General features: G+C 38.0%; 4 protein-coding genes across 4 annotated transcripts; all 4 read right to left on the bottom strand.

The window, feature by feature from the left end:
- Window positions 1-5,999: 5,999 nt before the first annotated feature.
- Window positions 6,000-6,575, bottom strand: LOC137660012 (cuticle protein 16.5-like). Its single transcript, XM_068394745.1, has one exon. It carries the CDS (start codon window positions 6,573-6,575, stop codon window positions 6,000-6,002), a length of 576 nt encoding a protein of 191 aa, XP_068250846.1.
- LOC137660011 (prophage side tail fiber protein homolog StfR-like) lies at window positions 6,572-7,456 on the bottom strand. Its single transcript, XM_068394744.1, has one exon. It carries the CDS (start codon window positions 7,454-7,456, stop codon window positions 6,572-6,574), a length of 885 nt encoding a protein of 294 aa, XP_068250845.1.
- LOC137660010 (prophage side tail fiber protein homolog StfR-like) lies at window positions 7,453-8,211 on the bottom strand. The gene has a single exon (XM_068394743.1). It carries the CDS (start codon window positions 8,209-8,211, stop codon window positions 7,453-7,455), a length of 759 nt encoding a protein of 252 aa, XP_068250844.1.
- Window positions 8,208-8,924, bottom strand: LOC137660009 (cuticle protein 16.5-like). Its single transcript, XM_068394742.1, has one exon. It carries the CDS (start codon window positions 8,922-8,924, stop codon window positions 8,208-8,210), a length of 717 nt encoding a protein of 238 aa, XP_068250843.1.
- Window positions 8,925-12,500: the final 3,576 nt, after the last annotated feature.

The raw sequence follows: 12,500 nt of genomic DNA, 5'->3' as shown, positions 1-12,500 counted from the left end.
AAAGCAGGATGCTATCAGCCAAAGGACTCCAACAAGGAAAATAGCCCAGTGAGGAAAAGAATTAAGGAAATAAACTACAAGAGAAGTTTAAGGATAATAATAACATTAAAATAAATCTTTCACATGAAAACTTTAAAAACTTTAAAATAACAAGAGGAAGAGAAGGAAGATAGAGTAGTGTGCCCTAGTGTACCCTCAAGTAAGAGAACTCTAATCCAAGACAGTGGAAGACCATGGTACAGAGGCCATGGCCTCACCTAAGGCTAGAGAACAATGGTTTGATTTTGGAGTGTCCTTCCCCTCGAAGAGCTATTTAACATAGCTAAAGAGTTAACTTTGTCTCGAAGGATATGGGATAGGATTGAATACTTGGGAGAGCCGTTACATCTTTCATAATATTACTTAATTCATATTTAAAACAATAATAGACTCTTAGATATGAATAACTACAATGATGAATCTAATGATGTTATAATGCAGATTTCCCCTTTCATGATTCACCTCATTGTAAGATGCCTTGTTGATCGAAAATGTTCCTCATTAAGAGATATTTCCTCATCAAGAAATTTTTCCTCATCAAGAAATCTTTTCTCAAGAAAATTTCCTATTCAAGAAATTTTTCCTCTTCGCGAAATTTTCCTAATCAAGAAATCTATTCTCATCAAGAACATTTTCCTCATCAAGATATTTTACCTCATTAAGAAATTTTTCCTCATCAATAAGTTTTTTCTCAAGAAAATTTCCTCATCAAGAAATTTTTCCTCTTCGTAAAATTTTCCTCATCAAGAAATTTGTTCACATCAAGAATTTTTCCTCATCAAGAAATTTTCCTAATCAAGAAATTTTTCCATATCAGTAATAATAATAATAATAATAATAATAATAATAATAATAATAATAATAATAATAATAGTAATAATAATAATAATAATAATAATAATAATAATAATAATAATAATAATTTCCTCATTAAGAACTTTTTCCTCACATGCCAAGAAAACAAAAGTAAAAAACAAAATCAACATCATAATAATATCTTCCAACATATGAGAGGAAATAAATATCACCAAATTAATCCTATTGTTAAGGAAGACATCATTATTCTAATGATCAACTGCCTACTAACATTCCTAAGAAAATGTATAGCTAAGTAGATAATGAAGTCGTCCCGTGTAGCATAGTGCTTTCCAGCTAGGGTTGTAGCTTAGCTAGTAATCTCCCTTATGTAATAAAGAACATGTGTCTGGCTATGTGTATATATATATATATATATATATATATATATATATATATATATATATATATATATATGTGTGTGTGTGTGTGTGTGTGTGTGTATATATGTATATATACACATATATATATATATATATATATATATATATATATATATATATATATATATATATATATGTATATATATGTATACATATATGTATATATATACATATATGTATAAATATATATATATATATATATATACATATATATATGTATATATATAAATATATGTATATGTATATATATATATAGATAGATATATAGATATATATATATATGTATATACATATATATATATGTATATATATATATATATATATATATATATACATATATATAGATATATATATACAGAATATATGTATATATATACATATATATATATATATATATATTTATATATATATATATATATATATATATATATATATATATATATATATATTCACGCTGAGCGGCATTGACAAACGAATGACTACTTGGGCTCTCCCTGTCTCTCTGGTACGTGAGATAAGGAGTAATCATACCTTGGTGAGAGGTGGTACCACGACCTGTACACTCGGAAACCACGATCTCCCACAAATTACCGGAACTGCCGTGTTGTAATTAAGAAAGGTGGAGGGGATGAAAAGGTTTGATTCTGTGAGTGTGCATATATATCTAAATATTTAGACATCATTATAGAAGGGTCGCATACACTAGCAATAATATTAATAATGTATCATCACCTTCTGAAACATAATTCAAACTAGAGAGGCACTCAGTAGAGTGCATCCCTCCGACACTGCAGCTTATTTCTTGACCTTTCGCTTGACCTTGACCTTGACCTTTGACCTTAACATGTATTAATTGGCGTGGATTTTCATACACTCAAATATGAACCAAGATTTAAGTCTCTGTGACAACGATGTCAAAACTTATGGCTGATTACTTGAAATACACATTTTGCTTACCCTTTGACCTTGACCTTTGACCTCTGACCTTGCCTTTTGACTTTAAGCTTTGACCTTGACCTTTGACTTTGATTCTCCAAAATTCAACCATTTTCAGCTTTTTACATAACAGTTAATCCCTGCAAGGTATATTACTCTACTATTAAAATTGTGACCAGGAAGCTGTTCATAAACAGACACACGCACACAAACAAACGTAAAAACAGGGGCTAAAACACAACCTCCTTCCAACTTAATGGGCGGAGGTAAATACCAAATTTAATCTCCGAGTAATTCGGCGAAGAAAACCGACCTGTGTCTCATTACTCTCACGATTAAAATTGTGACAAGGAAGCTGTTCACAAACAAACACACGCACACGCATACACACAAACAGGGTTGAAAACATAACCTCCCTCTAACTTCGTTGGCGGATGTAAATATCAAATTTAATCTCCGAGTAATTCGGCGAAGAAAAGCGAGCTGTGTCCTACTTGCGCCAAGAGTTCTTTCTTTCCCCGGATGAGATGTGCCTGGCAGGGTGCAAAATCCTTTGAGGAAAAGGTTCGGATGCAAAATGCTGGTTTTGTTCTTTTTCTTTTCCCGGGAAAGGATTCTTTCACGGGTTTAATGTCTTTCTGTTTTCTTGAAAAGGTTGCTTGTTTGTGGCACCTTTTCTGGAGAAAGGGATTCTTTATTATATTGCTGTAGCGGAGGCTTGAATTACACATGCATACACTCGCATTTATATAATTTATATATATATATATATATATATATATATATATATATATATATATATATATATATATATATATATATATATATACATATATATATATATATATATATATATATATATATATATATATATATATATATGTATATATATATATATATATATATATATATATATATATATATATGTATATATATATATATGCATATATACATATATATATATATATATATATATATATATATATATATATATATATATATATATATATCTTCTCGGCCATGATCAGCTCTCCCAGTTCCTCTGATAGGGGAAGAGGGAGTAGTCATATCCTAGTGAGAATGGGTTGCGTGTATGTGCATATCTATCTATATATCTATCAGTCATTTCTAACGGGTCACGTACACTAGTATTCTAATAACACTTTTAAGGACAAACATTTGATATATATTTTTTTTTATGAAGTAAACGCCAAAGGTTATCAAAATCCCTTTCAGAGATTTGAAATATTTTCTATCTCCAGACCCTCTATGACTATATTAGTCGCCTTTTCCTTAATATTATAATAAAATCTTTAAGGACCAAACATTTGATACATTATTTAAACAAACTTCAGAGGTTAACAAAATTACCTTCAGAGATTTGAAATGTTTTCTTTTTTCACCTCTATTGCTATATTAATTTAGTTGCTTTTACCTCAATATTCTAATACAGTCTTTAAGAACCAAACATTTAAAAAAAAATCTTTACACCAACTCCAAAGGTTATCAAAATTACCTTCAGAGATTTGAAATATATCCTATCTATCCACAACCTCTATTGCTATATTGTTTGCATTTTCCTTAATATTCTAATACAATCTTTAAGAACCAAACATTTCATACATTTTTTTAAACAAAATCCAAAGGTTATCAAAAGGACCTTCAGAGATTTGAAATGCATCCCATTTCCACATCCTCTGTGACTGCGTTCACATTCAACATTCCTCTGCTTCCACTTTCACTTCGAGAGAGAAAAAAAGGCAAGACAAAAAAGAGGAACCCAGTGAGATGTTAATAGAAGGGGTCGCTAAGTAGAAAATGTTGGAGAGAGAGAGGGGAGGTGACGAGCCTCTTGTTTCTCCAATTAATGTTTGTTTTCGTCCGTGTGCTGCATTTTATTTTTGGATTTGTTTCTCCACACCCTCTTTCCTTTTCCCCTTCTTCTGTGTCTCTCTCTTTTTTTTTTCTTTTTGCGTCATACTGCGATGGGGAGGGAAACATTTTTTTTTTTTTTTTTTTGAAGTAGGAATTTGTGACTATATACTAATGGGAGTTTGTGATATTTGTGACTAAATGCTGATAGGAATTTGTGATAAATTTTGATAGGAATTTGTGACTAAATACTGATGGGAATTTGTGATAGATACTGATAGGAATTTTTGATAAATACTGATAGGAATTTGTGACTAGATACTGATAGGAATAAATACTGAGAAGGAATTTGTGATAAATACTAATAGGAATTTGTGACTTAATTCTGATAAAAATTTGTGACTAAATACTAATAGGAATTTGTGACTAAATACTGATATCAATTTGTGACTAAATTCTGATAGGAATTTGTGACAAATACTGATGGAAATTTCTGACTAAATACTAACAGGAATTTGTGACTAAATACTGAAAAGAATTTGTGACAAAATACTGATAGGAATTCGGTCAAGGAATAGGTGAGTTTTTCTTCCTCGTAATGTTCTCCAATATTATGAACAGAGAAGTGAAATATTTGGAAAAATTATTTTCTATGCATAACAGCATACATGATCCCCCATGCTCCATAAAGATATACATCTATATATATATATATATATATATATATATATATATATATATATATATATATATATATATATATATATATATATATATATATATAGAAGGGGCTAGCGTTCGATCCCAAGTATGAGGTAGAAATTTATTTCGATTTGAACACAATGTTGCGTTGATATTTATCCATATATATATATATATATATATATATATATATATATATATATATATATGTGTGTGTGTGTGTGTGTGTGTGTGTATATATATATATATATATATATATATATATATATATATATATATATATATATATATATATAATATAGTTTTTCCACATTACACCTTTTCCATTTTTGGAAAGGGTGATTCCAGAAGAGTTAAGCCCTCCTGCTTATTAGTAAGGTCTTAAGGGAGAAGCTTACATCTTGATTTTATATTTCTGGGTGGATTGGGAGATAGTATACTGGGATCAATCCTCGGGCCTAGCAAATGTGAATCAAGTGTTTCTCTTCTTAGTTTTATTTGAAATGCTTAGCTAGTTAATCTTCTACAACAAGAGCAGAAGATTGTGCGTTGGAGCGTTTTGACCAGATTACTTCCAGAAAAATTCTCGAGTCAAAGCTTTAAAAGAAAAGATTTGATAATCCCTAAAAAAACATTGAATAATCTTAGAAGGGCGAAAGTAGGGTTTGTGCGTTAGCTGAATGTAAAATAAATGTTACAGTAAAATATTCTGTTCTAATTAAAGTCTCTTTACATACTTACTGTTTTTGCCAATTTCTACTAGTAATTAGAATTGTATTTGACTCTATTTATTTTATAAACCATTTATCTATAGCTTTCTATTGTTTTCATTCTACTTCCACCAAACTTTCACTAATGTATTTAGAAATTGGAATTAATTTTGTTTCCTTATATTTATGCTTATTTGTGCTCAAGTTCCCGGATGTTATTTTACAAAAGCCATTCACCTTCCTCCACCACTGTCCGCTTCAGGTCCAATATGACTACAGTACCATCACAAGGGGACATCTCTTAGAGGGGAGTTTAATAGATATCGAAATTTAGTGTAATTTAATCTATCATTTCATTATATCTTATCTCACCAATGTCGAACCCACAGGAGGGCGTTGTCGTTTGCCTCTTTGAGGTCTTGATGGGGGCCCATTGGATACTCCCGTGGGATGTGTTCCATTGTTTATGGTGTTGCCCCATATGGGCATTCAGAGTTGGTGGCTAATCCCCATTTGTGGTGGTTATCTCCAACCAGCTTTGCCTACTTTCACCCTTGCTCTGTTTAGGGTTACCCAGCCCTTCCTGGAGAGGGTTGTTTTGCTGGGCAGGCCTTCGTTTGGGCTGAGAATGTTCCTTTTGGGCTGAGAAGGCATTCGTTAGGGCTGGGAAGGCCTTCGTTTGGGCTGGGCAAGCCTTCTTTTGGGCTGGGAAGGCCTTATTTTGGGCTGGGCAGGCCCTCGTTTGGGCTGGGCAGGCTTTCGTTTGGGCTGAGCAGGCCCTCGTTTGGGCTGGGCAGGCCTTCTTTTGGGTTGGGAAGGCATTCGTTTGGGCTGGGCAGGCCCTCGTTTGGGCTGGGCAGGCTTTCATTTGAACTGGCCATGGCTTCGTTTGGGCTGGGAAGGCCTTTGTTTTGGCTAGGCAGACCTTCATTTGAACTGGGCATGCCTTCGTTTTGGCTGGGCATGCCTTCATTTGGGCTGGACAAGCCTTCGTTTGGGCTGAGAATGCCTTCTTTTGGGCTGGGCAGGCATTAGTTTGGGCTGGGCAGGCCCTCGTTTGGGCTGGACAGGCCTTCATTTGAACTGGCCATGGCTTCGTTTGGGCTGGGAAGGCCTTTGTTTTGGCTGGCAGACCTTCAGTTGAACTGGGCATGCCTTCGTTTTGGCTGGGCATGCCTTCATTTGGGCTGGGCAAGCCTTCGTTTGGGCTGAGCAGGCCTTCTTTTGGGCTGGGCAGGCATTCGTTTGGGCTGAGCAGGCCTTCTTTTGGGCTGGGCAAGCCTTCGTTTGGGCTGGACAAGCCTTCGTTTGGGCTGAGAATGCCTTCTTTTGGGCTGGGCAGGCCCTCGTTTGGGCTGGACAAGCCTTCGTTTGGGCTGAACAGGCCTTCTTTTGGGCTGGGAAGGCATTCGTTTGGGCTGAGCAGGCCTTCTTTTGGGCTGGGCAAGCCTTCGTTTGGGCTGGACAAGCCTTCGTTTGGGCTGAGAATGCCTTCTTTTGGGCTGGGCAGGCCCTCGTTTGGGCTGGACAAGCCTTCGTTTGGGCTGAGCAGGCCTTCTTTTGGGCTGGGAAGGCATTCGTTTGGGCTGAGCAGGCCTTCTTTTGGGCTGGGCAAGCCTTCGTTTGGGCTGGACAAGCCTTCGTTTGGGCTGAGAATGCCTTCTTTTGGGCTGGGCAGGCCCTCGTTTGGGCTGGACAGGCCTTCATTTGAACTGGCCATGCCTTCGTTTGGGCTGGGCAGACCTTCTTTTGGGCTGGGCAGGCATTCGTTTGGGCTGAGCAGGCCTTCTTTTGGGCTGGGCAAGCCTTCGTTTGGGCTGGACAAGCCTTCGTTTGGGCTGAGAATGCCTTCTTTTGGGCTGGGCAGGCCCTCGTTTGGGCTGGACAAGCCTTCGTTTGGGCTGAGAATGCCTTCTTTTGAGCTGGGCAGGCCCTCGTTTGGGCTGGACAGGCCTTCATTTGAACTGGCCATACTTTCGTTTGGGCTGGAAAGGCCTTTGTTTTGGCTGGCAGACCTTCAGTTGAACTGGGCATGCCTTCGTTTTGGCTGGGCATGCCTTCATTTGGGCTGGGCAAGCCTTCGTTTGGGCTGAGCAGGCCTTCTTTTGGGCTGGGCAAGCCTTCGTTTGGGCTGGACAAGCCTTCGTTTGGGCTGAGAATGCCTTCTTTTGGGCTGGGCAGGCCCTCGTTTGGGCTGGACAAGCCTTCGTTTGGGCTGAGAATGCCTTCTTTTGAGCTGGGCAGGCCCTCGTTTGGGCTGGACAGGCCTTCATTTGAACTGGCCATGCCTTCGTTTGGGTTGGAAAGGCCTCTGATTTGGCTAGGCAGACCTTCATTTGAACTGGGCATGCCTTCGGTTCGGCTGGGCATGCCTTCATTTGGGCTGGGCAGGCCTTCGTTTGGGCTGAGCAGGCCTTCTTTTGGGCTGGGCAGGCCCTCGTTTGGGCTGGACAGGCCTTCATTTGAACTGGCCATGCCTTCGTTTGGGCTGGGCAGACCTTCTTTTGGGCTGGGCAGGCATTCGTTTGGGCTGAGCAGGCCTTCTTTTGGGCTGGGCAAGCCTTCGTTTGGGCTGGACAAGCCTTCGTTTGGGCTGAGAATGCCTTCTTTTGGGCTGGGCAGGCCCTCGTTTGGGCTGGACAAGCCTTCGTTTGGGCTGAGAATGCCTTCTTTTGAGCTGGGCAGGCCCTCGTTTGGGCTGGACAGGCCTTCATTTGAACTGGCCATACTTTCGTTTGGGCTGGAAAGGCCTTTGTTTTGGCTGGCAGACCTTCAGTTGAACTGGGCATGCCTTCGTTTTGGCTGGGCATGCCTTCATTTGGGCTGGGCAAGCCTTCGTTTGGGCTGAGCAGGCCTTCTTTTGGGCTGGGCAAGCCTTCGTTTGGGCTGGACAAGCCTTCGTTTGGGCTGAGAATGCCTTCTTTTGGGCTGGGCAGGCCCTCGTTTGGGCTGGACAAGCCTTCGTTTGGGCTGAGAATGCCTTCTTTTGAGCTGGGCAGGCCCTCGTTTGGGCTGGACAGGCCTTCATTTGAACTGGCCATGCCTTCGTTTGGGTTGGAAAGGCCTCTGATTTGGCTAGGCAGACCTTCATTTGAACTGGGCATGCCTTCGGTTCGGCTGGGCATGCCTTCATTTGGGCTGGGCAGGCCTTCGTTTGGGCTGAGCAGGCCTTCTTTTGGGCTGGGCAGGCCCTCGTTTGGGCTGGATAGGCCTTCATTTTAACTGGCCATGCCTTCGTTTGGGCTGGGAAGGCCTTTGTTTTGGCTGGGAAGGCCTTCTTTTGGGCTGGGCAGGCATTTGTTTGGGCTGGGCAAGCCCTCGTTTGGGCTGGGCAGGCCTTCATTTGAACTGGCCATGCCTTCGTTTGGGCTGGGCAGGCCTTCATTTGAATTGGCCATGCCTTCGTTTGGGCTGGGCATGCCTTCATTTGGGCTGCGCAGGCCTTCTTTTGGGCTGGGCAGGCCTTCGTTTTAGCTGGGAAGCGCCTCACTGGATGGCCGTCGGTCACTTTCCTGCCACTTCTCTAGCCTATGGACAGCTGCAAAAATTAGTTCTAGTCCATCCACTGCTCCGAAGCTTTTGCGGGATTTCAGTCTTCGCCTTACTTCACTTTAGTCTACGGGCTGCTTATCTGGTCCTATACAGCAGGGGAATCCTACTCCCCACAGGGCCTCTACAGTCATTTTATCATGTTCGTTCGAACGCATTCAACATTTCACATGCATATTGCTCGTTTATTGTCAAATTCCCAATATCGAAGCACTTAGACAACATGAAAGTCTTTAGTTTCCTCTTGAAAGCCTTAAAATCTTCAGTCTTTCTGTTATCTAGTGGGAGCTTATTGTATAGTCTCGGGGCCCCATATTTAAAGGCTCTAGAGCCTATAGTAGACATATATCTAGGTTCCAATCATTTGAAACCATCTCTAACTATTCTCGTGTCACCATTATTTGTTGGCAGCTCAATTATTAGCAATTTTATTAGATATTTTGGACGTCCGATTCTGATAACTTGATGGGTTATTGTGCATATTTTAATCTTAATACTCGCTTTACTAGGCAACCAATATAAATCAATTAGTATAAGAGTGATCAACAATCATATGTATTTATAAATATATATAATATATATATAATATATATATATATATATATATATATATATATATATATATATATATATATATATATATATATAAATATATACTGTATATTGTAATATCATTGCTATATATTTCTAAATTATTCAAGTTTTTATAGATGTATAAGGTTAAATATACTGTAGACTTCTTGTTTTCCTGCTTTAATTGTTTATCTTTTCACTGTTGGTTATGTTAGTGGTTATAATGGACTAACGGCTGTTTTATATTTTCAAGTGGTGTTGGTTACGTGGCTGCGCTCCTGCGTGAACGGAGTTTTGGAGGAGCTTTTTTTGAGGATGGTTCCTTAGTGTGTTTCTGAGCCTCCAACCTTGTAGGGCACGACATTTGTGATTGGATCTATATTATTCCACGCCTTTGCAGAGCCACATTGTGAAGCTGTTGAGCTTGTTTTGGACATCCTTTCTCTGCAGCAAGGACGTTTCATCCTACATTTTGTGTACTGCCCTTGGTTCAGTAAAAGCCAAGGGGACCTCTCTGTCCCAAGGTAATAATATTTATACCTATTTAAGTATCGTGATCACGACCTGTCAGCTGACGTCATTACTGGAGCTTGTGAAAGCCTTTCAATCAAACCAGCCATCGTCCACTAGATAGGGATATTTAGTTTGTATTTGTTAGGATGTTCTCACTTTCGTTGGCCTTTCTCCTTTCTGGACCCTCTCTCCATTTAGTATGCATGTGTTGATGACCTTTCTGTAATCGTGTATTTGTTTTCTTTTACAGGGAGTTAAGATTGAGTTTGTATCATTTATTAATGTATTATTGTGGTTCAGGTGTTATTTCTGTCTAGTTATTTTGTATTAAAATTAAGGAAATTTTTGTTGTATTTTCTTTGTCCCCTTGAGTTGACTTTGCACTCGTATTGATGTTTGGTTACTATTCCACCTTTAGTGGACTTGGTACTGTATGATGGTGAATACTATTTGATAAGTGTACTGTTTTGAGTGGTGGTCAAAGCCAGCCATCGCAATATATATATATATATATATATATATATATATATATATATATATATATATATATATATATATATATATATGTATATATATATATATGTATATATATATATATGTATATATGTATATGTATATATATATATATATATATATATATATATATATATATATATATATATATATATATATATATATATATATATATCCATCCACAAAAGAAACGACTGAAGCTCATCTGTTTCATTTGTGTTTTCCTGTTAAACGAAAGAAAGGCCACACCTCAAAACTCGAGAGCCAATCTCTAACAAGATATTTTTTCTCGTTGTTTGCCTCCACGCATTTACCTACGGCATTGACAGCAGATAAAAAAAAGAGGGAAAGAAAGAAAAAGAGGAAGGATTTTCAATTCATAGTATTTGCAAAGGTGGAGGAATCCAATGCTTCGCATATTCCTGTCTTGGCAAATATCAGTTCTTGTGGTGTAGAGTTCTTTTAGGATGTATATATCATGCTAGGTAATCTTGGTAAGTATCTCTCTCTCTCTCTCTCTCCTCTCTCTCTCTCTCTCTCTCTCTCTCTCTCTCTCTCTCTCTCTCTCTCTCTCTGTAGACATCATGTTGGGTAAATCATAATAAGTATCTCTCTCTGTAACCATCATAGGTAAATCTCTCTCTCTCTCTCTCTCTCTCTCTCTCCTCTCTCTCTCTCTCTCTCTCTCTCTCTCTCTGTAATCATCATGTTAGGTAAATCTTAATAAGTATCTCTCTCTGTAACCATCATAGGTGAATCTCTCTCTCTCTCTCTCTCTCTCTCTCTCTCTCTCTCTCTCTCTCTCTCTCTCTCTCTGTAACCATCATAGGTAAATCTCTCTCTCTCTCTCTCTCTCTCTCTCTCTCTCTCTCTCTCTCTCTCTCTCTCTCTTTCTTTGTAACCATCATAGGTAAATCTCTCTCTCTGCAACCATCTTAGGTAAATCTCTCTCTCTCTGCAACCATCTTAGGGAAATCTCTCTCTCTCTCTCTCTCTCTCCTCTCTCTCTCTCTCTCTCTCTCTCTCTCTCTCTCTCTCAAATGTTTTTACGTCAATTTCTGAACAGAATTCATTTCCATGGTAATTTGATTTTTTGCTCTTCGTCAAATTCTGGAAATTCTCTCTCTCCTCTCTCTCTCTCTCTCTCTCTCTCTCTCTCTCTCTCTCTCTCTCTCTCTCTCTCTCTCTCTCTCTCTCTCTCTCTCTCTCTCTCTCAAATGTTTTTACGTCAATTTCTGAACAGAATTCATTTCCATGGTAATTTGATTTTTTGCTCTTCGTCAAATTCTGGAAATTCTCTCTCTCTCTCTCTCTCTCTCTCTCTCTCTCTCTCTCTCTCTCTCTCTCTCTCTCTCTCTCTCTCTCTCTCTCTCTCTCTCGTGTTTTATTCATCTGCTTATAGGCTTTTCATATAATCAACAATAAGACCTCACCCAAAGCCATAAAAAACCCCTGAACATCTGTATTCCAGGTCAGTGAAAGTTGAGGAATTTCGCGTTTACGTATCGGAATCTTTTATGGAATTTCGGGAATCCTGAAATCTGTGTCCTGTTTTAGAGAAAAAAAGGGAATACTAGAATACCTTTTCAAGCTTCGTTTATATTAATTTTTCTTATTAGATAATATTCTGTGGGTTTTTTTCATGGATAGAGAAATAATAATAATACAAATATGAATCAAGTAAACAGAAGCCAGCTGTCAAGGATCAGTATTATTTTAGATTATTTTTTAAATTAAGTTTCGTTTTAATTTATCAAATCATTCAGACGGCGAGAGAAGGAAAACGAGAGAGATAAAGAGCTAATTAGTATAATGCTTGTTCGCATGTTATAAGTCTTGGCATACCTGAAGGTTT

Source organism: Palaemon carinicauda, chromosome 20, assembly GCF_036898095.1.
Source record: "Palaemon carinicauda isolate YSFRI2023 chromosome 20, ASM3689809v2, whole genome shotgun sequence".
In the NCBI taxonomy this organism is placed as follows: domain Eukaryota; kingdom Metazoa; phylum Arthropoda; class Malacostraca; order Decapoda; family Palaemonidae; genus Palaemon; species Palaemon carinicauda.
Note: the sequence above shows the minus strand (reverse complement) of the source record. Positions and strands in the feature narration are given on the sequence as shown.